Consider the following 27477-nt stretch of genomic DNA (forward strand, 5'->3'; position numbering starts at 1 on the left):
GGGCAGCATCACCTGTGGCCAGCCCAAGCTCCTCCTGCAGGGTCAAGGCAGCAAAGCCACAGCCTTTGCTCTTCAGTATCATTTTATTCTTAGCTGACCCCAGCATCCAACTAGACTTCTGGTGTCCAGGGTGATATCTGCACCTCATCTCCAGGCTGAACAGCTTCAATTCTCTGAAAAGTGCTTATTACTAAGGGACTGGGTGACCCATACCTCTAATCCCAGCTTTTTGGGAGGCTGAGGCAGGAGGATCACTTGAGGCCAGGAGGTCAAGGCTGCGATGAGCCGTGATCACATCACTACATGCCAACTTGGGTGACACAGTGAGACCCTGTCTCTGAAAACAAAAACAAAAAATAAACCACCCAGAATCCTGTCTTTATTCATTAGAGAATGCAATTAAGCCTCAGCCAGGAGGCCTGCCTTCCAGGTGGGTAAGGGAGTTCAGCAGTGGTGGCCACTCTGTACACTTCATGGTTGTTGTGGTCTGTGAACTTGACTTCATTAGACTTGCCCTTGAGAGAGGTGCAGAAGACGAGCATGCCACGGGCATCACTGTGCTGGTGGTGGTTCCTGCAGTCCTATAAAGGTGTGGAGAAGAGTCCCTCACCCTGAGAGGATGCTGGGCATCGGAGGCTGCCCTAGGTCAGGCTGGATGGGGAGGCAACGCTGTCCCATGCAACTGTAAAGAATCGTTCATTTCTCACTAAGGTGGACAGCAGGGACCAGGGTCCTGGGCTGCAGGGGTAGGAGCTGCAGCCAGCTGGTTCTGCCTCCTGGTGAGGCTGTGTGGGCCGGGGCAGGAGGGCTTTGGAGCAACAGCGGTTCCTAACAGTTGATCCTTTTGAGCCCAAGCCTTCCAAATTTGATCACCAGCTCAAAGTTCTGTGAGCTTCCAGACCTGTAAATCCACCTGCCTCTCCCCGTCTCCACTGAGACTCTCGAAGTCATCTAGAAATGCTGCACGTTGTAAGACGATGTCATTCCCAAGCTTCATGGGGTCTTCCCAGATGTCAGTTTCCAAGGCTGGCATGACCAGTTACCCGGCTCGTTCTCATCTAGGACTCAGAGGCATCCTTGTTCTCTCATTTCCCAAACGTGGGCTGCCAAGAGCCGAGTAGATGTTTTAGCTGAAATGTCCCAGAACTCCCTTCCCTTCAGTCTCCCTGCTGCAGCCTGCGTGATCTCTTCAGAGTCGAATGGATGCTCCAGTCTGGCCTCCTTGCCAGGCTCTGCCCTCTCCAGGTTTTTCCTAGCCCCTGCTCCCCTCATTCTCAGCCCCACCACTAAGTGTGGTCCTTGAGCCCCTCGGGGCCCAACTCTGTCCTCCTAGGGCCTCACAAATGACCACTCGGTGCCCAGTCCCTGCTCCAGCTTCACGTCCTCAGGCAGCCTCCCCAACTCAAGACCGGGTCAGCCTGCTGCCTGTGCTCCCATCTGAATGTGGCCTTTCCCTGTGGACCTCCTGTGTCACTTCCCAAAGTGAAACGATGCATCGCAGAGGCCACAGGGGATCTCATGTGTGTCCCCTTCTGTCCCCCTCCACTCTCTCCATGGCTATCAGCCACCTGGGTGCAGAAGTCCTGTCTGTTTCACTTCCTATCCTCCTGTTCCTGTGAGAGAGGCGCTCCGCCTGATTCTGTTGAGTGAGTGAGTGAGTGGAGGCTGGGGAGAGGGAAGAGGGTGTGTGGATGGAGGGAGGGGCGGGCAGGGTATGCCAGAACAGCCGGATCTCGGGCAGGGCAAGGAGCCAGGGTGAGGACACAGCCCCTGAGGAAGCTCAGGCTTAGCTGGGGGAGCCTGTGGCTGCATGGGCAGTCATGCTACATGAATTTCCCTTCTTGAACTGCTTTGAAATAAGAGCCAAGGACAGCACACCTTGTCAGGGAAACAGACAATGCTGGAATTGGGTAACTTTGAAGAAGGTTTATACACAAGGGACTGTTTCCAAAAGTATAGGTGTCTGGAAGTGCAATGCGTGAGGCAGTGTTGGTAGACAGAGTAATGTCCCCTCAAGGGGCCCACATCTGAAAGCATGGTCCTGTGCATGTCACCTTCTTATGGCACCAGCACCCTCGCCGATGGGACTTGGCACAGGCTCTTCAGGTGGGGAGAGGCTGCGATGAGCCAGGTGGGTGCACCATCATTGGAGGGTCCCTCCACGCAGGAGGGAGGGGTCAGAGAAGGAGGTGTGACGGCAGCAGCAGCAGGGCTGGGAGAGCAGATGCTGAGTGGAGGCCGGGAGTGGAGAGGGGAGCAGCCCAGGGCCTTGGGCAGCCTGGGAAGTCAGAGACTGCAGGAGGAGCCCCCAGCAGGAGTCCACCCTGCCCAGACCTTGACTTTTGCCCAACAAGACTGATTTTCAGTTTTGTCTTCCAGCACAGGAGGTTAACAAATCTTCCTGCCTGCCCGAGGCTGCCAGGTTGGAGGTGCACCTTAGTGCAGCAGTAGGAAACACATGCAGGCAGGAATCTGGAGCTGTCCCCCATCCAGCCACGACCAGCTCCAAACCTGGGGCCACCACAGGAGGGTTGGGCTGGAGGAGCCCTGAGGAACAGAGCTGTGAGTCACCCCTGCTGCCCGAGACAGAGCCAGCTGAGGCAGCTTCACAGGAAGGAGCCGGGAAGCTCAGTGCCTGGCCCCAGCCTGCCCCTGCCTTTGGTCTCCTTCTGGGATTCCCCGGGGACTGGACCCCAAGGAAGCTGACAGGACAGGAGCCCGTGTGAGCTGTACCCCGCAGGTCAGCCACAGACAGCAAATGCAGAAGGACGGAGCCCGGGGGTGGAAGGACAGGCTGGTCACATCGTGGACCACAGGGTCAGGAGCTGTGAGAGGCCAGGGGCCTGTGGGCTGGACCCGGGGAATGTGCACCCCATTCCCAAGTCTCACGTGATGCCCCTTGGAAGGTTCCTGAGCTTTGCTCTCCATCTGAATTCTGAGAGGAACCTGCAAAAAATACAGACATCTGGGCCCCACCCAGGAGCATCTGAATAAGACCCTCGAGGGTGCGGGCAGAGGGTGGCGGAGGGAGGCTGAAGGTGGACGTCCCCTGCTGCACCGCTTCCTCCCCCACTGTCTTCCTAGTAGCTCCTTTCCTGGGAGAGCAACTTCCTGTCCTCACAGCATGTCTGGAGACTCAGTGTCTGACTTCACAACCACGCACTCTGAGTGCAACATACGGGCTGCTTGTCTGGAATCCACATGTGCCTGGCATCCCATGAGCTTGGCACTAGAATGGGCTTTTGGAAAGAGACTGGCAACTTCAGTCTCTTTCTGTTCCTTAGCAAATTGGAGAGACCTGAACTCTGCCCAGGCAGGCTTGACATTCTGTTTACTCCACATATCATTGCTTCTGCCAGGACCTTCTCAAAACATAGGTGGTGTCTATTGCCATCAAAGATGAAGAATCATCATGACCAAAAATGTGATAGTTCCATGGTGGATAAATTAGCATAATAGTGAAGGGTTTGACTTTCCAGGGGTGCATTAAGATGAAGATTGAACTCACACTGTTTACCCTGCTCCTGAGTTTACATATATTTCCACATGGCACCGTTCAGGAAGAGATTGAGCTCAGCTAAGCCATCCTTCTGTGACATTGTACTTGACAATCCTAACTGGAGGATGTTAACAGGGAGAAGCAGGAGCTCCTACTCACATGGCAGACACAGGCACGACCCAGGGAAACACCCAGTGGCTCTTCATGACCCGGAGCTGGGAGCCAGGGGCAGGCTGGGGCTGGTATACATTCACCACACTCAGCCACGTGCGGGCCTCAGGCTTGGCAAGCACAAAAGGCCTTTGGTTAAAGCCTTTCTAGTACGTCAATGTACTTTCCATTCACAACCTATTCTGAAGTGAAGGGCAGTCCACATAGACAATATTCACAGCAATTCTAGAGACAGTTCTTATCCTCCCTATATCACTCCCATTGTCCCACCGCTAAGAGGAAGACAAGTCTCTTAATAGTCAACAGACAAGCTTCCAAAGTTTGTCTCTGTCCTCTAAGTATCAGATTGGATTTCACCGGATCGTCTTTTGTTCACAAGGATGCAGAACTATTTTCCAAGAAGTGCTATGTTTCTAAACTTTAAGATGTTTGATTTTCAAGAAACAAATATTTATAACCATATAACTATGTATAAATATAACTGTGTATAACCATACAACCATAACCAATGACTATAATCTTGATAACATTTCAACATACTCCAAAAGGAAACTTTGAGTCCATTTTACATTCAGTAAGTTAATATTAAACTATGTGGCACATCAAAAGCTTTAAATTAATAACGTGTGTTTCAGATTTTACAAATCATGTCAAGGGTATGTCTAATTTATGAACTAACAACTTAAAATACTACAGTTCAGTAGGTATGAGTTCCTTGCAGTTAAACAAGTTATTACAAAGAGTATTATTGTAAAGGATATATGTTATGCCAAGCAGTGACAAGATATTGTAGATATGGTCACAAGCTAGTTATAGTAAAATGAAAAAAATGTTCTTGAGACCTCTTTTGTGTCATGATTTACCATAACTCTGAGGCAAAAGGTTTATGGCTGCTATTAAAATTAAAATTGAAGGGGAGAAATAAAGCATCCCAAAATTTGAATGGAAACTAAAAATAAAAAAGTATATGAGCTGTCATACAGTGTTTATATTTTCCTAGGATGCTAGATGTTACTCAAAACTAAATCTCAAAAATATTTAAATAGTCTGAAAAATAAAGATCTATTTAGATTACACTTTTGGAAAACTTCAGAACATTATCAAGAACTTAGTAAAGCGTTCTGTTTATCATAACACTGATTCAACTATCTGGTCAAATCACTCGTTAGTCTTGTAGATAGTCTTTAAGGAAAGGAATATGATGGAACGTTCAATCTTCTTAAGTCAAATCAACACAAAGACATTAAATCACATTAGAGTTTTTTTGTTTTGTTTTGTCTGCTTGTTTTTTTAAATAGAGATGGGGTTTCCCAGGCTGGAGTATACTTAGTAGGATGACAGCTTCCTGAAGCTTCAACCTCCCTGGCTCAAGCTATCCTCCCACTTCAGCCTCCTGAATAGCTGACTACAAGCTCACAGCATCACTCTGGGCTTACTTTACTTTTTGTAGACACAGGTCCTCGCTATGATGCCCAAGCTGGTCTCAAACTCCTTGCCTCAAGCAATCTGCCTACCTTGGCCTCCCAAAATGTTGGGACAGATGTGAGCCACACCTGGCCTAGAAACATCTTACTTGCCGAAGGTTCTGTGGGAAGTCAAAAAGTTCCTGTTTAAAGTTTCCGTTCTTGTTAAAAAATAAGTTTGCTAATAACTCTCCGTTAAGCCCTATCATATGTAGCTGTTAAACATGCCATGCTTACAGGCATGTAGTACATTGTAGGTCCCTGTGCTTTAACCAAAATATCTGTGCTGGATGTGCTCACAGGCAAGTCCCAGCTCTCCATTGCTTTTACCTGTTTAAAAAAGTTTTAAGTTATTTGCCAATCGAGTTTTAGTTTAAATTGTGAGATTTGGCTCCAGCCAGCAGAGATCAGACACAGCAGTAAGGATGACCCCAAATGCTAAGGAATAAATATGTCTGCTCTCCTTTGTTCGTTTTTCTCTCGTGGCAAGATGGCTAGCAAAGGTAACCTTCCTGCAGTTCAGGAAGTAAAAATGGTGTTGCTGAAAGATCCTTTGTCTCAGTGCTGATTTTTCTTTGCAGCATTGAGCATCTGCTTCCAACAGGTTCTAAAATGGCTAATCACCGATTTTTGTCATACTTAAATTAGTTCAAAAACCTAAAACTTATTCTTTGAGTAAGCATCACCCAACAAACAAGGAAACAACACAGATGGTGAAGCTCAGGTACCTTTTTATTCACCCGTCCTTGTTAGATCACTTGCTACACTCTGATGACAAGCGCTATCATTTTACAAACTGTGTTACGGTCAAATACAAACTACAACAATTAAATATTCCTGGGGCCAGGCACCATGGCTTGTGCCTGTAAACCCAGCACTTTGGGAGGCCAAGGCAGGCAGACCACTTCAGGTCAGGAGTTCAAAACCAGCCTAGCCAACATGGCGAAACCCTGTCTCTACTAAACACACGCACACACACACACATACACACACACTCGTAGCTGAGTGCGGTGGTGGGTGCCTGTAATTCCCAGCTACTTGGGAGGCTGAGGCAGGAGAATTGCTTGAACCTGGAGGCAGAGGTTGCAGTGAACTGAGATTGTACCAGTGCACTCCAGCCTGGGTCAGTGAGACTCTGTCTGAAAAAAAAATCCCCAAATTTTCTCTATTTTACCTTCACTGTCTAATTTCAGCACAGGATAGTAAAATTTCAGTCCTCTTCATAATCCATTTTGCTAATATAATGTATAAGATACATTCTACAATAAAACTTTATAGCAGCTAATATAAATAGCAGCATTCAGTTTATTCCAATTCTGAAATTAGTTCACCAAGGAAAAAAAAAGAATCAAATAGAATGTAAAGAATAACTGAAAATCCAGAAATACCATATTCTCAGACATTGTCTTATCACTAATCATGACTTCAAATTTTATGCTATTACTTGAATAAGTTTTGCTATTTTGGAATAAAAAAACTTTTATTATTCTGATAGCATGAGTTAGTTGTTCGCCAACTACTTTTCTTGAAGGTCAGTGAGTTGTGAAAGGCATATTTCATAGAAAATAAAAAATATCTTGTGTTGCACTTTCAAATTTTAGAGTTACAATTATACTATGTAACTACTTTCTATGCCAGGTAATGTCACAAACTACTTTAAAATAGTTACATTTAACATATAAACGTTCATGAAACATAGGTTATATGTATAACTAACACCCATGGGTGTGGAAAAAATGCCATTCACTCCCAGTATCATATGCAATAAAAGAAATGCTTACTAACCCATTTACAAGGGCACATTGGCATTCTTTTTGCTATTGACTCAGGCTCTTTTTAATGAATGCTCACCATTACTAAGTGATACTGTGGCAAACTCTACTCTTCCAAGAATCCACAGAGACAATCAGCATCACAGTTTATTAATAATTCCAAAGACCATAAAAAAGTACGTTGTAGGAAAATAAAACTTTCCGCAAAAGCCACTTTTTCTGATGCCGCCAACCTGTGTATCAGCTGTTCTTGGAGGCACAGCTAGTTAGATGCTACACCATTCCTTCAGATGATGTAATCTTAAGGAATTTAGCAATTACGTGATTTACTAACGTAAGACGGTATTTACCAACACGACCGGACAAGTTGAAAAGGCCTCTCACCTACTCCTGCAGTCTTCCGGGAATTCAGACACGCGGTGTAAGACAACAGGTGTTGCAAGTTCTGCTGTCACTTCAAAGAGAATAGTCACAACAATAAATGCAAAGGATAATGTATTAGAAACCGAGAAAATCTCAACCTAAGGTATGAAAATGTTCAAATAAAAATACGACTGCTTTCTAATCGCACAGCAACTAAAAGAAGCACGGCAGAAATGGTTACGAGGCTTTATGACAGCAGAAACAAATGACGCGGGGAAAACATACCAACCATTAAGAAATAAGGACAAAGAAGGCGCTGAGGGAAAGAAGCACAGAAAAAAGCTTATTCCTGAAAGAAAATCTGTTGAATAAAAAAATCTGTTCCAAATACATAATTTAAACATTTCTATTATAACACACTGTCCATTTGGGAGAGCTACAAAAACATTTCCTTGAAAAATTACCATGGCTTCAACTATATTTTTAAAAAGCCTTGACACATGGAAAAGACTACAAAAATTAGAATTACTTGTCTCACTATTTATTTAGAAATAGTCTATTTAAAAGTCGGCCAACAACAGGAACTTCGCAATTGCACCACAGAGAAAGTAAATGCATAACATTCAGTGGCCGTGGTGTGTTTCCCCAGCTACTAGAACGTTCTGTGACTTACACCATCTACCTGGAACCATTCACCACATCTCCATTCATGCAGCGGCTCAAATAGAGTTCCTATGTTCATCCCACAAAAACCTCAGTAATTCACACATCACAGTAGTTGTTACCATTTGTTAACAGAAAAAAGGAATGTGTCTTCATATGTACGCTGGATTTCTTGTAGGCACAAGTAGCCTCTTTTGCCAGGCTGGAGTGCAGCAGCACTCTCGGCTCACTGCAACCTCTGTCTCCCAGATTCAAGCAATTCTCCTGCCTCAGCCTCCTGAGTAGCTGGGACTACAGGTGTGTGCCACCACACACAGCTAATTTTTTGCATTTTAGTAGAAACGGGGTTTAATCATGTTGGCCAGGATGGTCTCGATATCCTGACCTCATGATCTATCCGCCTCTACCTCCCAAAGCGCTGGGATTACAGGCATGAGCCACCACGCCCGGCCGCCTCTTTCTTTTCATTTGTGTATCTACACCACTGATGTTTAATTATTGATATATGTGGATTAAGAGCTACTTACTATATTTGTTACCGTGTTCCATTCTTTCTTCATGTCTTCCATTCTTGTTCTTCTTTCTCTTGTTTCAGTTGAGCACTTTATATGATTTTGCTTTATCTCTTTTCTGGGGGTGAGGGGTGGGCACAGGTTCTATAGTCCAGTTATTAGTTCTCAGTCTTATAATGAGTCTCTGGGCTGTGATCTTCACATGCGATTCTCATTCTCCGGCCCCGCTTAGCTGGGACAGGATGGCTACAGGGAGCTGGAGTTGGGTGTTTCCTTTTCTCCAGATTAATTAGGCTCTGGTGAAACCCAGTAGGTTAGGCTCTGGTTAGGTAGTTTCTCCTGAGAGGAGGCCTTGTTAAGAACAGAGTGTTCTGGCTGGGCATGGTGGTGCATGCCTGTAATCCCAGCTACTCAGGAGGCTGAGGCAGGAGAACTGTTTGAACCCATGAGGTGGAGGCTGCAGTGAGGCAAGATCACGTCACTGCACTCCAGCTTGGGTGATGGAGCAAGACTCTGTCTCAAAAAAAGAAAAAAAAGCATTCTGTCTCATTTTTAAATAACTATCTTTTCCGTCCCCATGCTGGAGGTACAAGGGATTTTTCTCCAATATTTACTATGAGAACTCGGTAGAGATCTAGCAGGTAAAATGCACAAAAGCATGTGCAACCCCATGACCCGGCCCTCTGGAGTCTTCAACTCTCAGATTTGTCTACATTGAGCCTCCAGCAATCTATCAATTACAGTGTAGGTTTCCTTGCATCCACACTGGTTCTTGCAGAGGTTTCTATTCTTGGGTTTCTGCTCTACTACATACAATGTATTCAACCCTCTAGAACCCTTGCAGGGAATCATGAACACTGTTCCTACTTGGCATGTGTAGACACATAAATCCAAGTCACACTCCTGCGCCTGCAGAAGCAAAGGATTCCTGTGATCAAGCATTTGACCCCAAGTCAAATGCTGGTTTCTGACCCCAAAGCTTTCAGGAACAAGCACGCTTATCTCCTCTGCCTTTGTTCATCTCAACTCTACCACGTGTGTCTCTTCTTTGTTATAATAAAAGTGGAAGCAGATTCCAGGAAATGAAGTTTCTGCTAAGTCACACAGCTTGAATCCAATCTTTTGATTATAGGCTGTACCCTGCATTCTTCAGGACACTTCATACCACAAGGATGGCAAAACACAAGATTCTGAGCAGGTTACATTCCAGTGGCAGAAACAAGATGCACCTCCAGAAAACAGTAAAGATGCTGTATCGGGGATAAAGATGATACTGCAAGAGGTCAGAGGGAGGCCAGATGCCTAGAGCTCCAAAAACCTGACCAGAACCTGTAGAGACAGGTAGGAGATTCATACACAGAAAAGACAGGACATGCTCAGGCATTCCTACTTCCTCCAAGTTCAGCTCATCCTAACAAAGACAATGATATGGTTTGGCTATGTCCCCATGCAAATCTCAGCTTGAATTGTAGCTCCCATAATTCCCGCGTGTCATAGTAGGGATCTGGTGGGAGGTAACTGAATGCCTTTCCTGTGCTGTTCTTGTGATAGTAAGTCTCACAAGATCTGGCGGTTCCTGCACATGCTGTCATGCAGGACATGACTTTGCTCCTCCTTTGCCTTCTACCGTGGTTGTGAGGCCTTACAGCCACGTGGAACACACTCAGTCAATCAAACCCCTTTCCTTATGCGTTACCCAGTCTCGGGTATGTCTTTATTAGCAGCATGAGAAGAGACTAATACAGACAGCTTGCCAAATTAGATGGGCAATTCGCATTCTTTTCAATCCCTCCCTGCCGGAGGAACAAGCACCTTACCTGAGACGTGTCCTGGTCACCACCCACATCCCCAAGTCAGCAACTCAACCTGGTTTCCACATCTCCATCAGTAGCACTGAACTCCTGCTGGACCCATAAAACTGACTTCTTTTGCTTTTTGTCTTATTTCTTAACTGTGTTTCAGAGTTCAGACAGAACATTTCTTACTAAGACGATAACTATTGTACAGACACTTCGATCTTGCTAACACGAGTCACATTTTACAACAAAATGCACATGCCTTAGAATTCCAGCGTGTGAGGGCTGCTAAGACCATCTACCAGTTCTCAAACTGCAGTATGCTAAAGACTGACTGAGATGCTTATTTAAAATGCAAATTTGGGGACCCCAACCCAGAGTCTTATTCAATGGGTACTCAATATATTATCTTGCTAGAAATCAATGTAAAACTTTGAATATTCAATTGCAACTCTTTACTTCATTTTAGAGTCTTAGCACTGCATATACAGCAAATAAACATTTATTAATTTTATACTTCTCTGCGTGTACAGTGAATAAACATTTATTAATGTTATATGTCTCCGCCATAAACAGCGTGTGCATCCTTGGGTGGCAGTGAGCCCTTCAGTAACCTCTGGCCTGGGTCGACAGATATCCATTCTCATTTTACAGACGGACAAGGGACAGAGAGGAAAGATCACCTGCTTCAGGTGAAACACCAGGTAAGAACTTGCACGGAAACTGACAACTACATCTCTTAGACTTCCTACATCAGAAGCAGATGTAACATCAACCAGCCCTGGTTATCCACCCTGTAAGAAGAGTTCACACTAAGGAAAAGGAGACACTGACTTAAAGAAAGACATTTCTCTTTCTTTCTTTTTTTTTTTTTTTTTTAAATATAAGACAGTTTAAAGGGAGGGGAGGAGTACAAATTTAAAATTTTCTTGATCAGATTTTTGTTTTTTATTTTGGAGATGGAGGTTCGCTGTGTCACTCAGGCCTGAGTGCAGTGGCATGATCTTGGCTCACTGCAGACTCTGCCTCCTGTGATTCTCCTGCCTCAGCCTACAGAGTAGCTGGGACTACAGGCGCGTGCCACCATGTCTGGCTAGTTTTTATCTTTTCATTAGAAACAGGGTTTCACCATGTTGGCCAAGCTGATCTCAAACTCTTGACCTCAAGTGATCTACCCGTCTCTGCCTCCCAGAGTGTTGGGATTTGTATTTGTGACTACTCAGGGACATTTACTCAGGGACACAGTGTTTAGAATACTCCTCTAAAGAAACAATTCCAGCCTGGGTCTAGGCAGCTTTCCAGGGTTTTGCTTGGGCAAACAGTGTTATTTCAAAAGTTTTCTGTGTTTAGGAGTTTAGGAGAAGGAGAAGAAATTGAGAGTTTCCTTGATCCAGGAGCCAGGCGATCGATGCTTTTGAGGGGTGGCAGCGGGTTGATATGGTGTGTGTGAGTGACACCACATAGGACAAATGCCCCCATGTTTTGGTCATCACATAAACCAGTTCTTGTCAAACTCCTCCCCAGAAAAGTTTCCTGCAGCTCCAGGCCAAGGGGCTGGGATGCTGCAGATTTTAAATCGTGGGAACGTCAAAGAACATACCTACTCTTCCTCTTTCTTCTCTGTCCAAGGAGCCCCTGTCTGAGAACAGCTTGACCATCACCTACCTGCAGCAAACTACATCTCTGAGCAAAACACCTGCCAGGCCAGCAGGCCAGAAGGCAGCTTCCCCAGGTCACCACCCGCCAGGTAGGACCCAGCAACTGCCACCACTCACTTTGTCGTCCCTCCACTGCCCTCGTCGTTGTCGGAAGATGACGATGTAGAAGAGCCAGGGAAGTAGGCGGAATCCATGTGGTTGGGGCTGCCGCTCTGGGCCGGGTTGATGGGCGAGGACCGCTCATACAGGGGCGTGTGTTTCCCTTCGTGAGGAATGTTGCTGTAGCTGTTCTGCTCCGTCAGATTCTTCCCGCTCGTGTCCAAAGTGAGAGCTGCTGGCTCAGAGAGGCTGTACGGGTATGGACCCTGACCCGGGGCACCCCCTGGGCTGGGCACCTGTGGGACCTGAAGGGAAGGGCACAGGTCACATGCACATGTGGCAGACAGGACCAGACTCAGGCCCAGGCTGACGTTTCCTGACTCACTTTTATGTCAAGAAACACTGGCATCTATTTCACATATCAATTCAAAAGGTTAGGAACTTACTTTAGCATTTGTCAAAATTTAATGCACACACCGTGTCTGAGGCCCGCCACCCCACCCGACCCAGGGAACACCTTACCACGGGCTTTGCTTGCAGAGAGGTCTGCGGAATGTTGAGCATCTGAGGAGGAACGTGTGGCGGCACCATCCCAGGCATTCCAAACGGACCGGGTCTGGCTGCTTCACCAACACAGAGAGAAAAGAATCACACAGCTGTGAACAGAATGCTTTTCCCAGGGGATCCTGGGGGACAGTGCATGGCGCCAGGGGTCTCAGCCTCACCTGGCTCAGACATCAACACCACCATGGGCCCCAATTCTCAAAAATCATTACAAATTGCTATTTTATAGTGAAGAAAACTTAAATTTTCTGATGTTCAATTTGATGGATTGGGGCTGGGATGGTAACTTTCCAGATTTCTCAGTGAACTTGTGGTAGTGGTTCTGCTCTTGTGCACCTCCCGAGGGTCTCTGTCTGCAACTTGGTGGGCACCTCTGTAACTCAGTCTCCCTGCTCACAGCTGCTCCTGGCCTGTGGTCTCCATGAAACCAGAAGTCCTGGCAGGCATGAAAGGAACAAAGTCTGGACGAAACAGCTGCCTTTACTTTTGTCAAGCAAGAAGATTTTTCTATTTAAAGTACATTGATAGCACCATTAGGTTCTTAGCTAACTAGTGAGTTTTTACATACCTTTTAAATAAAAGGTAATTGCTTTCCTTTTATAAATTTATAAAGGAAGAGGTTTAATTGACTCACAGTTCAGCATGGCTAGGGAGGCCTCAGGAAACTTACAGTCCTGGTGAAAGCAAAGGGGAAGCAAGGCACTTTCTTCACAAGGTGGCATGAAGGAGAAATGCCAAGCAAAGAGGGAAGAGCCCCTTAAAAACCACCAGATCTTGTGAGAACTTACTGGCTATCACAAGGACAGCATGGGGAAACCATCTCCATGATCCCATTACCTCCACCTGGTCTCTCCCTGACACATGGGGATTATGGGGATTATTGTTCAGCAATGGTTATACACTTCAACGCATCTTACAAGATGAGTGATTTGGGATTCTGTGCTCTCTTAAAAAATAATTGCCTAGAGAACTGATCCAAGATGGCTGATTAGGAGCAGCTCAGGATTGCAGCTCCCAGCAAAAGCACAGAGGGTGAGTGGACACCGCATTTCCAGATGGATTTTTGTTGCTCACAGACCAGGAGATTCCCAGGTGGAGGAGTCCCATGGCCACTGCGGCTGTTTTGGCCCACGAGGCAGGTCTCTGCACAAAATACACAGGTCCAGTTGCCATTTTAGCTGGCGATTGGAGCTCCTGGGAGACAGAGTCGCCCATTCAACTGATAAAAAGGGGACCGAAATAGGGAGCCAGGCCAGGAGATTCCCGGGCAAAAAAGCGCCATGAATCTCCACAAGGCTCTTTCAGCTGGTGCAGTGGGTCACCGCACAGGAAATCACACAGATCCGGTGTCTTTTCAACAGGCTACTGGAATGCCTGGGAGACAGAGTCACCCATTCAACTGATAAAAAGGGGACTGAAACAGGGAGCTAGGCCAGGAGATTCCCTGGTGAAAAATTGCCACGAGTCTCTAGCGGCTGTTTCAGCCAGTGCGGCAGGTCTACCCACAAGAAATCACATAAATCCAGGTGCCATTTCAACTGGTGACTGGGATGCCTGGGAGACAGAGTTGCCTGTTCAAATGAAAAAAATATAGTAATTTCATAAACCTGTCCCGATGTGTGCTGGCATGTGCTAGTTAGTCATCATTCCCACACTAACCTGCAAAAGTGAAGAAATCTGTTAGGGGTCGGAAAGCCACATGGAGAAACTGAAGCAGGACAGCAGGATGAGGAGCTGGGCCAGCCTGAAGCTGGGATGGGAGGCAGGGCCTGGAAGCCTCCACACTCAACACTGCATCTGGCCTCATGGGGTCTAAGGACAGGAAGAGAGCTCAGGGGCCATGTCAGCCAATAGACCTGAACAAGTGCATAGATGATGCCCATAAAGGGCTATTTCAAACACAGCACAAGACCCACAGTAACAAGGACTGAGTGTGGCCCAAATGTCAACAGCACTTTGAAACACCACCAGCAGGAAACAAGAGGACATGGGGGAGCTACACTCTCTCTTGGAATCCTTAGGTGCTGAGCACCTATGATGTGTCAGGCTGAGGCCTGGGCCTGAGGATGGAAGGAGCCTTGGGGCAGTGTTGGTAAGAGGTACACTTATGAAGACACAGAGAAAACAGAAAACTTGTGTGAGACACAACAGATCCACCAGGAGCTTGGACAGCTGCACCACTTCTCCCTGGGGTTTGTTTTAAATGTGGAAGAAAATCAAGCCTGGAGCTTCCTGACTCCAATTTCCCTCTTCTCCATCCTTTTCATCTGAACACTAGGTGATATGGTTACGCTTCATGTCCCCACCCAAATCTCATCTCGAATTATAATCTTCATAGTCCCCATAATCCCCATGTGTCAGGGAGAGACCAGGTGGAGGTAATGGGATCATGGAGATGGTTTCCCCATGCTGTCCTTGTGATAGCCAGTAAGTTCTCACAAGATCTGGTGGTTTTTAAGGGGCTCTTCCCTCTTTGCTTGGCATTTCGCCTTCATGCCACCTTGTGAAGAAAGTGCCTTGCTTCCCCTTTGCTTTCACCAGGACTGTAAGTTTCCTGAGGCCTCCCTAGCCATGCTGAACTGTGAGTCAATTAAACCTCTTCTTTTGTAAATTTTTTTGGGGGTGGGGAGGAAGGCAGGAAGGGAGGGAAGGAGGACAGTAGGGAGGGAGGAAGGAAGCGATGAAGGGAGGAAGCGGGGAGGGAGGGAGGGAGGGAGGGAAGGGAAGGAAGAAAATCAAGCAATGAGAGAGACATTGCCGACCTGGATCTAGAGGTTTACAAGTTGATTTCTTTTTTCTTTTTTTTTTTTTTTGAGAGAAGGAAAGAAAAAAACAAAACAAGTAAAGGAGAGGAAGAAAGAGGAAGAGAAAGAGGGAGAGTAAATGGAAATATTGCTTTATTTTGAAAAAAATTGGGTATTAATAATGGCCAATCAATGTTTCATTTAAACTTATGGGTAGGTGTGATGTGGTATTGACAAGAATGTATATTTTGTGTATTTGAAGTGGAGAGCTCTATAAATATTTATTAAGTTTACTTGTTCCAGATCTGAGTTCGAGTCCTTGATATCCTTATTAATTTTCTGTCTCATTGAATCTAAGTCTCATATCTGGGTGTTAGGATCATTAGCTCTTGTTGTTGTATTGATCCTTTTACCACTATATCTTTGCTGCTTTAAAATCTATTTTATCCGATACAAGAATTGCAACTCCTGCTTTTTATTTATTTATTATTTATTTTTGCTCTCCATTTGGTTGGTAAATCTTTTTCCATCCCTTTGTTTTGATTCTTTGTATATCCTTGCATGTGAAACAGGTCTGGATGTAACATGCCATTGGGTTTTGGCTGTGTCTTTTGATTGTGGGATTTAGTCAATTTAAATTTAGGGTTACTGCCATTTGATGTTGACTGGCTGTTTTATCCATTCATTGATGTAAATTCTTCTTTATGTTGGTGCTCTTTACTTTTTGGTGTATTTTTAGAAAGGCTAATACTGGTTGTTTCTTTCTGTGTGTAATGCTTCTTTCAGAAGCTCTTGTAAAGCAGGCCTAGTGGTAATAAAATCTCTGAGGTCTTGCTTGTTCATAAAAGATTTTATTTTTCCTTCAGTTGTGAAGCTTAGTTTGGCTGGATATGAAATTCTGGGCTGAAGGTTCTGTTCTTTGAGGATGTTGAATATTGGCCCCCACTCTCTTCTGGCTTGTAGAGTTTCTGCTGAGAGATCTGCTGTAAGTCTGATAGGCTTGCCTTTGTGGGTAACCTGACCTTTCTCTCTGGCTGCCCTTAGTATTTTCTCCTTCATTTCAACCCTGGTGAATCTAACAATTATGTGCCTTGGGGTTGCTCTTCTTGAGGAATATCTTTGTGGTGTTCTCTGAATTACCTGAGGTTGAAAGTTGACCTGCTTTGCTAGTTTAGGAAAATTTTCCTGAATAATATCCTGAAGGGTATTTTCCAGCTTGGATTCATTCTCTCTGTCGCATTCAGGTACACCTATCAAACGTAAATTTGGTCTTTTCACATAGTCCCACATTTCTTGGAGACTTTGCTCATTCCTTTTTATCCTTTTTTCTCTAATCTTTTCTTCACGTTTTATTTCATTAAGTTGGACTTTGACCTCTGATATCCCTTCTTCTGCTTGAACAATTCGAGTGTTTAAACCTGTGCATACTTCTCGGAGTTCCTGTATTGTATTCTTCAGTTCCATTAATTCACTGATACGCCTCTCTAAGTTGTCTATTCTCAATAGGGTTTCATCAAACCTTTTTTCAAAGTCCCTAGTTTCTTTACATTGGGCTACAACATGTTCTTTTAACTCACCGAAGTTTCTTATTATCCATTCCTTGAAGAGTGATTCTGTCATCGGGATGCGCTCGTTCTCCATCAAGCCTTGTTCCATTGTTGATGTGGGACTGTGATCATCTTTAGAGGGAGAGGCGTTCTGACTTTGAGTATTCTCAGCTTTTTTACGCTGGTTTCTTCCCGTCATTGTAAATTTATCCTCCTGCCGTCTATGAAATTACCAACTTTCAGATTAGGTCTCTTGAGTGGACGTCCAGGTTGTTAGTTCCCAGGGCCTGAACGGCAGCGTTAAGACTGATAGTGCTTTTCTGCCCAGGATTCTCCTGTCTGGCTTCCTTCTTGTGTCCGTAGTAGGCGACTCTGCCTTCCCGGGGCTCCAAACCTCGGTCAGAAGGGGAACCGGTCCCGTTTACTCTGAGCCGAGCACTGCCGCACCGAGGTGCTGTCACAGCCGCTGCACCGGGCTCTGGTGTCCTGCTGGGGACCCTTGCGGGTCCTCCGAACCTGTTTACTCTGCTCCGAGAGCTGCCGTGCCGAGGTGCTGGCGGAACCACTGTGCCGGCCACGAGAGTCGCGCTGGCGACCCGTGTGTTTCCTCCACTGGGGGATCTTTTGCTCCGTGAGCGACCTGAGTTTGTCTGAAAGTGTGGCGTCCTCTAGTTCTCCACGCCTTCCCTGAGAGCTGCAATCGCAGGATGTTAGCGATCGGCCATCTTGGATCGTTCCCTCCTTTATAAATTACACAGGCTCAGGAAAGTTTTTTATAGCAGTATGAAAATGGACTAATGCAGTAAATTGGTACTGAAGAGAGTAGGGTATGGCTATAAAGATACCCAAAAATGTGGAAGCAACTTTAGAACTTGGTAACAGGCAGGGGCTCGAACTGTTTGGAGGTCTCAGAAGAAGACAGGAAAATGTGGGAAACTTTGGAACTTCCTGGAGACTTGTTGAAAGGCTTTGAACAAAATGCTGATGGTGATATGGATAATGAAGTCCAGGATGAGGTGGTCTCAGATGGAGATGAGAAACTGGTTGGGAACTGGAGTGAAGGTGATTCTTGCTATGCTTTTGCAAAAAGACTGGTGACATTTTGCCCCTGCTCTAGAGATCTGTGGAACTTCAAACTTGAGAGACGTGATTTAGAGTATCAGGTGGAAGAAATTTCTAAGCAGCAAAGCATTCAAGATGTAACTTGGATGCTCTTAAAAGTGTTAAGTTTTATGCATTCACAAAGAGATAATTTGGAATTGGGACTTATGTTTAAGAGGAATGCAGGCATAAAGGTTTAGAAAATTTACAGCCTGATGATGGGACAGACAAGAAAAATCCATTTACTGAGGAGAAATTCAAGGTGGCTGCAGAAATTTGCATAAATAATGAGGAGCAAAATGTTAATCGCCAAGACAATGGGGAAAATGTCTCCAGGGCATGTCAGAGGTCTTCAAGGCAGCCTCTCCCATCACAAGCCCTGAGGCCTAGGAGGAAAAAATGGTTTTATAGGCTGGGTCCAGGGCCTTACTGCTTTGTGCAGTCTTAGGACTTGGTGTGCTGCATCCCAGCTGTGGTTAAAAGAGGCCAAAGTATATAGCTCAAGCCTCAGGCCATTGCTTCAGAGGGTGAAAACCCCAAGCCTTGGTGGCTTCCACATGGTGTTGGGCCTGTGGGTGCACCGAAGTCAAAAACTGAGGTTTGGGAACCTCCACCCAGACTTCAGAGGATGTATGGAAATGCCTGGAGGTCTAGGCCATAGTTTGCTGCCGGGGTAGAGCCCTCATGGAGAACCTCTGCTAGGGCAGTGCAGAAGGGAAATGTGGGGTCAGAGCCCCCACATAGAGTCCCCACTGGGGCACTGTATAGTGGAGCTGTGAGAAGAGGGCCACAGTCCTACAAATCCCCAAATGGTAGATCCACTGACTGTTTCCACCATGCCCTGGAAAAGCCACAGACACTCAACAACAGCCTGTGAAAGCAGTCAGGAGAGAGGTTGTACCCTGCAAAGCCACAGAGGTGAAGCATACCAAGGCCATGGGAGCCCACCTTTTCCATCAGTGTGACCTGAATGTGAGACCTGAATGATGTCAAATGACATCATTTTGGAGCTTTAAGATTTGAAGTCCCCACTGGATTGTGGAGTTGCATGGGGCCTATAGCCCCTTTGTTTTGGCCAATTTCTCCCATTTGGAAAGGGTATATTTACCCAACTAACTAATCAATCAAGTTAGTTGATTCTAGGAAGTAACTAACTTGCTTTTGATTTTGCAGGGACATAGGCAGAGGTGGACTGTCTTGTCTCAGATGAGAATTTGGACTTGGACTTTTGAGTTAATGCTGGAATGAATTAAGACTTTGTGGTACTGTTGTGAAGGCATGATTGGTTTTGAAATATGAAAGGGACATGAGATTTGGGAGGGGCAGGGATGGAATGATATGATTAGGCTTTTGTCCCCACCCAAATTTCATCTTGACAATAATCCCCATGATCCACAGGTGTCAAGGCAGAGACCAGGTGGAGGTAATTGGATCATAGGGGGAAGTTTGCCCCATGCTGTTCTCATGATAGGGAGTGAGTTCTCACAAGATCTGATGATTTTATAGGAGCTCTTCCCCCTTTGCTGGGCACCTTTCCTTGCTGCAGTCTTGTGAAGAGGGTGCCTTGCTTCCCCTTTGCCTTCTGCCATGATTGTAAGTTTCCTGAGGCCTCCCCAGACATGATGAACTGTGAGTCAATTAAATCTCTTTCCTTTATAGATTACCCAGACTTGGGCACTTCTTTATAGCCATATGAAAATGGATGAATACACAAGGCAAGGAGGACACAAGCCACCAACCACCTCTCACACTGCCTATCTGCCAAAATAGGTAAGGACAGAAAAATTCCCCAAACCTTTGCTCTCGTTCTCTGAAAGCAAACACCCATGGCTGCATTCACAAGAGGCTCCCTAAGCGGATACTGGGTGTGGTAAGGCCAGCAGTGCAAATGTTGTCCTGGGTCCAGCCTTCTGAGAGCCACGCATGGCCCACAGAGGCTGGGAGTGAAGCACAGATCATTGATTGTTGTTGACTGCCCCTAGAGAAGGACCGGGAAACTTGCAGACTAAATCCCGTGTGTCCTGCCTTCCAAGGACCCTCAGCTCACAGGCTCTAAACACCACAGCCCTTTGATCCTGGCTCACACCAAGAAAAAACCTTGGCACAGCTTCCACCCTGGTACCAAACGAAGACAAGTGCAGTATGAGAAGCTGGGCATAATGAGCCTGTCATGTATGTAGTCACAGGCACGTCACACTTGCATGAAACACACACATGGACATGTGCACACCACAGGTCCCTGACTGAACAGTAAGTCCACAGATCCACGCCTCTAAGGGATGTGTGTACACAGGCAAACACTCACCTCATGCACAGGCGCAGATACACACAGGAGTGCACACAAACACATCCTCACATTTGCGTGCATGACACACACACAGGCATGGCACAGACAACACCAGGAGGCATTCCTAATCAGAAAATAACACTACGTCAGCTAGATCTGCACCTCCACGTGTGTGACCAAAGTCCCTATTATTTTTAAAAATTGCTCACAGGTGATTGTGATAGGCAGGTTTGACCCGAGGAATATTTTAAAATCTATTCAAGCTCTAACAGTATAGTTTAAGTCAGTGTAAAACATCTAGTGTGTAATGTCTTGTGAGTGACCTGACATACCTAACTTTGGAATAATAAAAATGAAAGTCTAGACTCAAGTAGCAGCTATATTCAATTGAAGATGATTGTTTTTGTTTTTCTTTTCTCTTTTTTTGAGACGGAGTTTCGCTCTTGTTACTCAGGCTGGAGTGCAATGGCGCGATCTCGGCTCACCACAACCTCTGCCTCCTGGGTTCAAGCAATTCTCCTGCCTCAGCCTCCTGAGTAGCTGGGACTACAGGTGCACACCACCATGCCCAGATAATTTTTTGTATTTTTAGTAGAGATGGGGTTTCACCATGTTGACCAGGATGGTCTTGATCTCTTGACCTCGTGATCCACCCACCTCAGCCTCCGAAAGTGCTGGGATTACCGGCGTGAGCCACCGCGCCTGGCCAGGGTACAATTCTTAAAGGAATGGTGTTAAACCGGAACTTCTTCTTAGAATTACAGTCAGCCTTACCCCAGTCCCCATTCCTAGCCCAACCTAACAAATGCTCCTCTATTATTTGGCATATTATTCTGAAATGTTATGTTGAACTAAACAAAAAAGTATACAAAGTAAGTCTTCAAAAAAAAAAGTAGGGGTAGGCATTGTATAATTTTCAAGTATTCCTCAAAAACTATAGCTTTGGAAATGTTGAGTTCAAGATTAAATAAGTCAATATAATCCCTACCACCTTTAGTTTTCATAGCTTGCAAACATAGACAAGGCAAAATCTTCCAATCATTTTAAGCATGTGCAAATGCACGTATGTACTAAATATCAATAGTCTACAGAAGATAAGAAGGTATACAAAGGAAACTCTCATGTAACCTGTTCACATTACACTACAGATCCAGTGTCCACAGAGGCAGGGTGGGGCCTGGAGCACAGTGGGAGGGCATGACGTCTGGCCATCCTGCCGGGGGAGGAGGCCCAGCAGAGCCGGTCAGGGCGGCTAGCCAAGTCTGGACTGAGACCAGGTGCAAAGTGGGTGCCCAGGGAGGCAAAGGATGGAAGAGCAACTCCCAGGAGCTAAGAGCCCGGGGGCAGCCAATGCCAGCCCAGAGCCTGTGGTGCTGGCCAGACCCCATGGACAAGCCAGAGGCTGGTGCTCAGAAGGCGAGGCCTGGTGACAGAAGGAGACAAACCCTGAGGGATGATCAGCTTGAAGAAGGCTAAGTGCAAGGCCCATGAGAAGTAAGATTATGAACTAAGTGAACAGGCATACTCTGTGTGACAAGTGAAAGAATTCAGAACAGCAAGAAAAATTAAACCAGGGAAGCAAATTTCAAGTCAATAGAAACAAGAACTTTCTAAGAACGAGAGTAGTTCCACAATGGAAAGGGCTGCTTTACTGACTGCTTGATTGCTCATACAGGAACATTCTACAGCAGAGAGCTGCGCTGAACTTCTATAAGCGTTCCTTGCTCTCCAAATCGTTTCCATCCCTGAATGTGGATAGCAAGAGGGCGGACATCATTAGATACAGCATCATTCAAATCCACCCCGTCCTGAGTCTCAAGTAGCAAGTTTTACCTAAATGTATTCAGTTCCCGGGTTCAATTAATCAGTTTGAACAGAATACCTGAACTGACTGAGCAAAGTTCAAGAAGGCAGAAAAGGAACATTACATCTCACTAACGCTGGTTACGGCGGCTCACGCTTACAATCCCGACACTGGGAGGCTGAGGCAGCAGTTCAGACCAGCCCAGGCAACGCAGCAACACCCTGTCTCACAAAAACAACACAAAAAACCAAAACCCCAAATCCCATTTAGCCACCGAAATGTGTTTTGTAAGTCTATGATGAAGTAAGATACATTAGTTTCTGTCCATTTGTAGATTTTGGAAAAGCACAATGTAAAAGAAAACTCTACCAGGTCTCTATTTTGAGGTCACTGCTAAACTGAACTGACATTCCTCACTTGTTACCAAATATTGAAATGCCATTAACAAACCCAACATCAATAAACCTAAATGCATCCACTTTGGGAAGACACACGCTGCAGTCTTTTAAATCAGACAATAGCTCAAAGGAGGGTATTGGTTCTTCCAAAACATCTGATTTTTAAGTTCAAAATAAAAATGACCTTCCAAAACAGCCACACTATCAGGCAGTCTGTGTCACTCCCTATACCATACTAACTACCACGAACTCACTGAAAACGGAGCGAAAGGTCGCAGAGCAGACACTGAAAGCAAAGCCCCCAGCACCAGCAGGAGAATCCAATTTTCTGCTTGGGAATTCTGGACTGGAAGGGCAAGATGAGTGGCCTTACTCAACGCAAGTAATGCCCTGACTTCCCCCTAGTGCCCTCTATTCTGTCGGCCTCCGGGGCTTAACATCAACGTCATCTGCGTTCGCTTTAAAGATAAAAACTGGCTGGGCTAGGTGCCTCATGCCTATAATCCCAGCACACTGGGAGGCTGAGACGGGCGGATCACTTGAGGTCAGCAGTTAGAGACTGGCCTGATCAACATGCTGAAATCCTGTCTCTACTAAATATGCAAAAATTAGCTGGGTATGGTGGTGCATGCCTGTAATTCCAGCTACTCAGGAAGCTGAGGCAGGAGACTCGCTTGAACCCAGGAAACGGAGGCTGCAGTGAGACATCTGCCACTGCACTCCAGCCTGGGTGACAGAGTGAGACTCTGTCTCAAACAATAACAACAAAACTGATAAAGATGAACAAGGACACATCTCCGAAAGAGCAAGCACAGAATGGCATGTACAATACAGTGTTCAACTCAAAAGCAAAGCAATGCTATTAATCATCCCATTGGTATGAGGTGAAAAAATACAAAAACATGTTTAGGGCCAGGCGCCGTTGCTCACCCCTATAATCCTAGCACTTCGGGAGGCTGAGGCAGGCGGATCAAGAGGTCAGGAAATCGAGACCATCCTGGCCAACACGATGAAACCCCGTCTCTACTAAAACTACAAAAAATTAGCCGGGCGTGGCGGCACACACCTGTAGTCCCAGCTACTCGGGAAGCTGAGGCAAGAGAATCTCTTGAATCCGGAAGACGGTGGTTGCAGTGAGCCAAGATTACACCACTGCACTCCAGCCTGGCAACAGAGCGAGACTCCATCTCAAACAAACAAAAAACATGTTCAAGGGGGCTGTATGTGACTTTTAGAAAAGTCTGATGCATATCTTTTTTTATAAACAAATGATCTCAAGCACAGGTTGCCATTTGTGTAAACTGAAGTCCTGAAGCAGGTACACCACCACTCACTCTACTGTTCCTTCTATTTTTTGATACATTAACAGGTTTTCATAACAACCACAAAACAATTTTAGTGAAAACCTAGGAAAGGGCGAGTGTAAGAAGCAAAGCCATAGGACAAAGTAAGGATTTCATGCAACACATTTTTAAGGAATGTCAAAAATTTGAAGTTATTAGTAAAATACACCAAAAGTACAACATTGAATACCTGGTGAAAATAAAATTCTTTTTTAATTTTAATTTTTATTTTAAGTTCTGGGTTACATGTGCGGGACATACAGGTTTGTTGCATAGGTAAACGTGTTCCATGGTGGTTTGCTGAACCTATCAACCCATCACCTAGGTATTAAGCCCAGCAACCCTTAGCTATTTTTCCTGATGCTCTCCCTCCCCTCACTTCAACCCCTGACAGGCCCCAGTGTGTCTTGTTTCCCTCCCTGTGTCCACGTGTTCTCATAGTTCAGCTTGCACTTATAAGTGAGAGCATGAGGTGTTTGGTTTTCTGTTCCTGTGTTAGTTTGGTGAGGATAATGGCTTCCAGCTCCACCCATGTCCCTGCAAAGGCCATGATCTCATTCCTTTATTTTTTTTTTGGAGACAGGATCTTGTTCTGTTGCTGGAGTGTACTGGTGCCATCTTGGCTGACTGCAACCTCCACCTCCGAGGTTCAAACGATTCTCATGACTCAGCCACCCCAGTAGCTGGGATTATGGGTGTGTGTCACCGTGCCAGGCTAATTTTTGTATAATGTTTTTAGTAGAGATGGGGTTTCACCATGTTGGCCAAACTCCTGGCCTCAAGTGATCCTCCCACCTTGCCCTCCCAAAGTGCGGGGATTGCAGGCCACCGGACTTGATCTCCTTCCTTTTTATAGCTGCTGTATATGTACCCCATTTTCTTTATCCAGTCTGTCATTGCTGGGCATTTGGGTTGAAAAGTCATTATAGTAGCAAAAAACTAAACATATTCTTGATGCTGACAGCAGGGAAATGGCTAAATATGGCACCTCTGCACTACAGAGTATCAGACTATCGCAGGAGAAATTAAGAAAGTCATCATCAGCTTCTATAATGGGCCCCACTTACAGGTCATAGCCCCCAGGCTTGGTCAGTCCCCAACCCCCCTGAGGCTGTCTCTCCCCGCTGCTGAGCCCACTCCTTTGCAGGACGCCCCAGGGGCCCCGCTCCTGCCCTGACCACAACAGGACAAGAGGGCTACCAGGTGGGTCCAGCCGTACAGCTGTCAGCCAAGCCCAGCCTGGGGCAGTGTGAGGGCCATGTGGTCTCTCACGTTTTCACTCTTTCTGCCCTAGAGGACCTGCCTCCATCCTTTCGCCCTTTTGCTAGAGCACTCAGCTGTCTCTGGCTGTATGACTGCAGAAAATCACGTTTCAAGGTAATAAATCTATAGGATTTTATGGTGAATGAGTATTTACACCTCTTTGGATTACCGCACGGTCCACGCTGATCCCAGAAGAGTTTACTTACCCACGTAGTGTGGTGGCTGCAGCGACCGAGGCTGACTGGTCGTGGAATAATGCCTGCTTGCTCTGTTACATCCCAGAACTGATTCTCAGGGCTTGGGGGCTGGAAGATGCTCGGGAGGAGGCCGTGGCCGCGGCGGTGATGGGCTGTAGAGAAGGCCTTGGTGTGAGGGTCAGGCGGCGCTGGAGACCCGAGGCGCGGGGGCAACTGCCAAGGCAGGGTCGGGCTGGGCCCGTCGCGGGCTCCAGGCAGCAGAAGCGAGGCACCCCGTGTCCGCCTCCGTCCCGCCTCAGGCCACCCCCGAGCCACGGAGGGAAGGCGACCGCCGACGCGGACCTCTGAGCTGGGAATCCTGCCCCTTCCCCGCCGCCGCCGGGCCGGGGGCCGCGAGGGGCTAGAGGAGGTAACGCGACTTTGCAGGGACCCCTAAAGGTCCGCTGCCTCCTCCTCTCGGCTTCAGTCTGCAGGCAGCGCTTCTTCACCAGAGCGCGGGGCGCCCCCGGCCAAGCTCGCGTCTCCCAGCAGCCGCCTCATTTGAAAACACGGCCTTGCCCACGCGCTTTGCGTGGGTTCCGCTGGAGCTGCGCTGGGTCCCGCGTCCCTCTGCTCGCCCTTCGCTCTCGGGGTCCCACCGTCTCCTTCCCTCCTCGGCAGCTTCCTCGTCTGCTCTCATCCAGGTCTCCTGCCTGCCTAGCAGCATCCCTTTCGGATGTCATTCCTCACAGAGAAGTGCTTCATTGAAACTGCCGCTTACCGTCAGCACCCCAAATCTACTGGGGGTCCATCAGCAGTACAGACTGGCAGACTTTGTGTGCTAAGTCGGATTCTTAAAAATATGCTTTAAGCTTAACAGCCTTAAAAAAATTGCATTATCAAACATAGAGTTTGAAAATGACACTGAAATAACTTTTAAAATGAAAGGTGAGGCCGGGTGCAGTGGCTCACGCCTGTAATCCCAGCACTTTGGGAGGCCGAGGCAGGCGGATCACCTGAGGTCAGGAGTGCGAGACCAGCTTCTATGGCCAACATCGTGAAACCTCGTCTCTACTAAAAATACAAAAATTGGTTGAGCATAGTGGCACATGCCTGTAGTCCCAGCTACTTGGGAGGCTAAGGCAGGAGAATTGCTTGAACTGGGAGGTGGAGGTTGCAGTGAGCCGAGATCATGCCATTGCACTCCAGCCTGGGCGACAGAGCAAGACTCCATCTCAAAAACAAACAAAACAACAACAACAAAAACCGAAATGAAGAAGAAAGAAATAAGAAAAAGGCTCAGCAACTGTTGGAAATATTAATCATTTTTTCAAAAGCGCATGGCCTCTCATGTCATAGTTAGCAGATGTAGGACGTTTGCCCATCTTATTTGTCAAAAATGCTTCTTAAGGATTTGATAACAGCCCAAATTCATCAGTGTTCAAGTTTTTCTAAAAACAATTAGAAAATTAAAAAAAAGAGACATGATATGAATAACTAGGAAGGTGTTTCGATAAAGTCACTGTTAAAGAGCTTTTAAAATAGACTCCACGAGTTAATGTATGAAAAGGGGCTGGGCGCTGTGACTCACACCCATAATCCCAGCACTTTGGGAGGCTGAGGCGGGTGGATCACGAGGTCAGGAGATCGACACCATCCTGGCCAACATAGTGAAACATCATCTCTAATAAAAATACACAAAAATTAGTTGGGCACGGTGGCTCGTGCCTGTAGTCCCAGCTACTCGGGAGGCTAAGGCAGGGGAATCACTTGAACCCAGGAGGCCATGGTTGCAGTGAGCCGAGATCCCTCCACTGCACTCCAGCCTGGGGAAAAAGCAAGACTCCATCTCAAAAAAGAAAATAAAGGAAAAGGAAGTTAGCAGGCTCTCTTGTAACAGGATTATTTAGAAATGTGCATAGTCTTAGTGTTATGTAGCTGTTTAAGGAAAAGCATTCTTTTTCTATTAATAAATGTTTGCAACCGCTGAGATGTGAGAATTATTGAGGTTTATTGTGGGATTAACACGGAAACTCTATTTGAGCCACTGCATGGATGGAGTAAAGGGTTCAGGATAGATGGGGTTAATCACTGTATGTAACATGCCATGGACACTGAAGATTAATTCATTTACTTTCTCTGTTGTGCAATTGCAAAATTCCTATTGTTGGCCTACTTTTTTTTTTTTTTTTAAGACAGAGTTTCACTCTTGTTGCCCAGGCTGGAGTGCAATGGCATGATCTTGGCTCACTGC

General features: G+C 46.2%; 1 protein-coding gene across 10 annotated transcripts; it reads right to left on the reverse strand.

Moving 5' to 3' along the window:
• Window positions 1-357: 357 nt before the first annotated feature.
• LOC103792021 (putative uncharacterized protein FAM120A2P) lies at window positions 358-25786 on the reverse strand. Of its 10 annotated transcripts, none has more exons than XR_013532135.1 (6): window positions 25254-25786; window positions 12519-12616; window positions 12015-12301; window positions 8459-9772; window positions 7290-7359; window positions 5848-6272 (listed from the first exon to the last, which is right to left on the reverse strand). XR_013532135.1 is itself a non-coding variant. In XM_078365006.1 (5 exons), the coding sequence occupies exons 2-4, from the start codon at window positions 12594-12596 to the stop codon at window positions 7314-7316; spliced, it is 411 nt and encodes a 136-aa protein (XP_078221132.1). In that variant the 5' UTR covers window positions 12597-12619; window positions 25254-25786; the 3' UTR covers window positions 358-3780; window positions 7290-7313. The 10 variants fall into 10 exon arrangements, 8 of the variants coding, with proteins under 8 accessions (XP_078221132.1, XP_078221151.1, XP_078221129.1 ...); XR_013532122.1 differs by having other exon boundaries at window positions 12519-12619; XM_078365006.1 differs by lacking the exons at window positions 5848-6272; window positions 8459-9772 and adding an exon at window positions 358-3780 and having other exon boundaries at window positions 12519-12619.
• Between the last annotated feature and the right edge of the window lie 1691 nt (window positions 25787-27477).

Source organism: Callithrix jacchus, chromosome 1 (assembly GCF_049354715.1).
Source record: "Callithrix jacchus isolate 240 chromosome 1, calJac240_pri, whole genome shotgun sequence".
Classification (NCBI taxonomy): domain Eukaryota; kingdom Metazoa; phylum Chordata; class Mammalia; order Primates; family Cebidae; genus Callithrix; species Callithrix jacchus.

Coding starts and splice junctions, on each gene's coding strand:
- LOC103792021 (XM_078365025.1), bottom strand. CDS start 12,596: ATGCCTGGGATGGTGCCGCCACACGTTCCTCCTCAGATGCTCAACATT. Junction 12,302..12,518: donor CTCTGCAAGCAAAGCCCGTG/GTAAGGTGTTCC, acceptor CCTTCCCTTCAG/GTCCCACAGGTGCCCAGCCC. Junction 7,360..12,014: donor GGCAGTGGAGGGACGACAAA/GTGAGTGGTGGC, acceptor TTCTCTTTGAAG/TGACAGCAGAACTTGCAACA.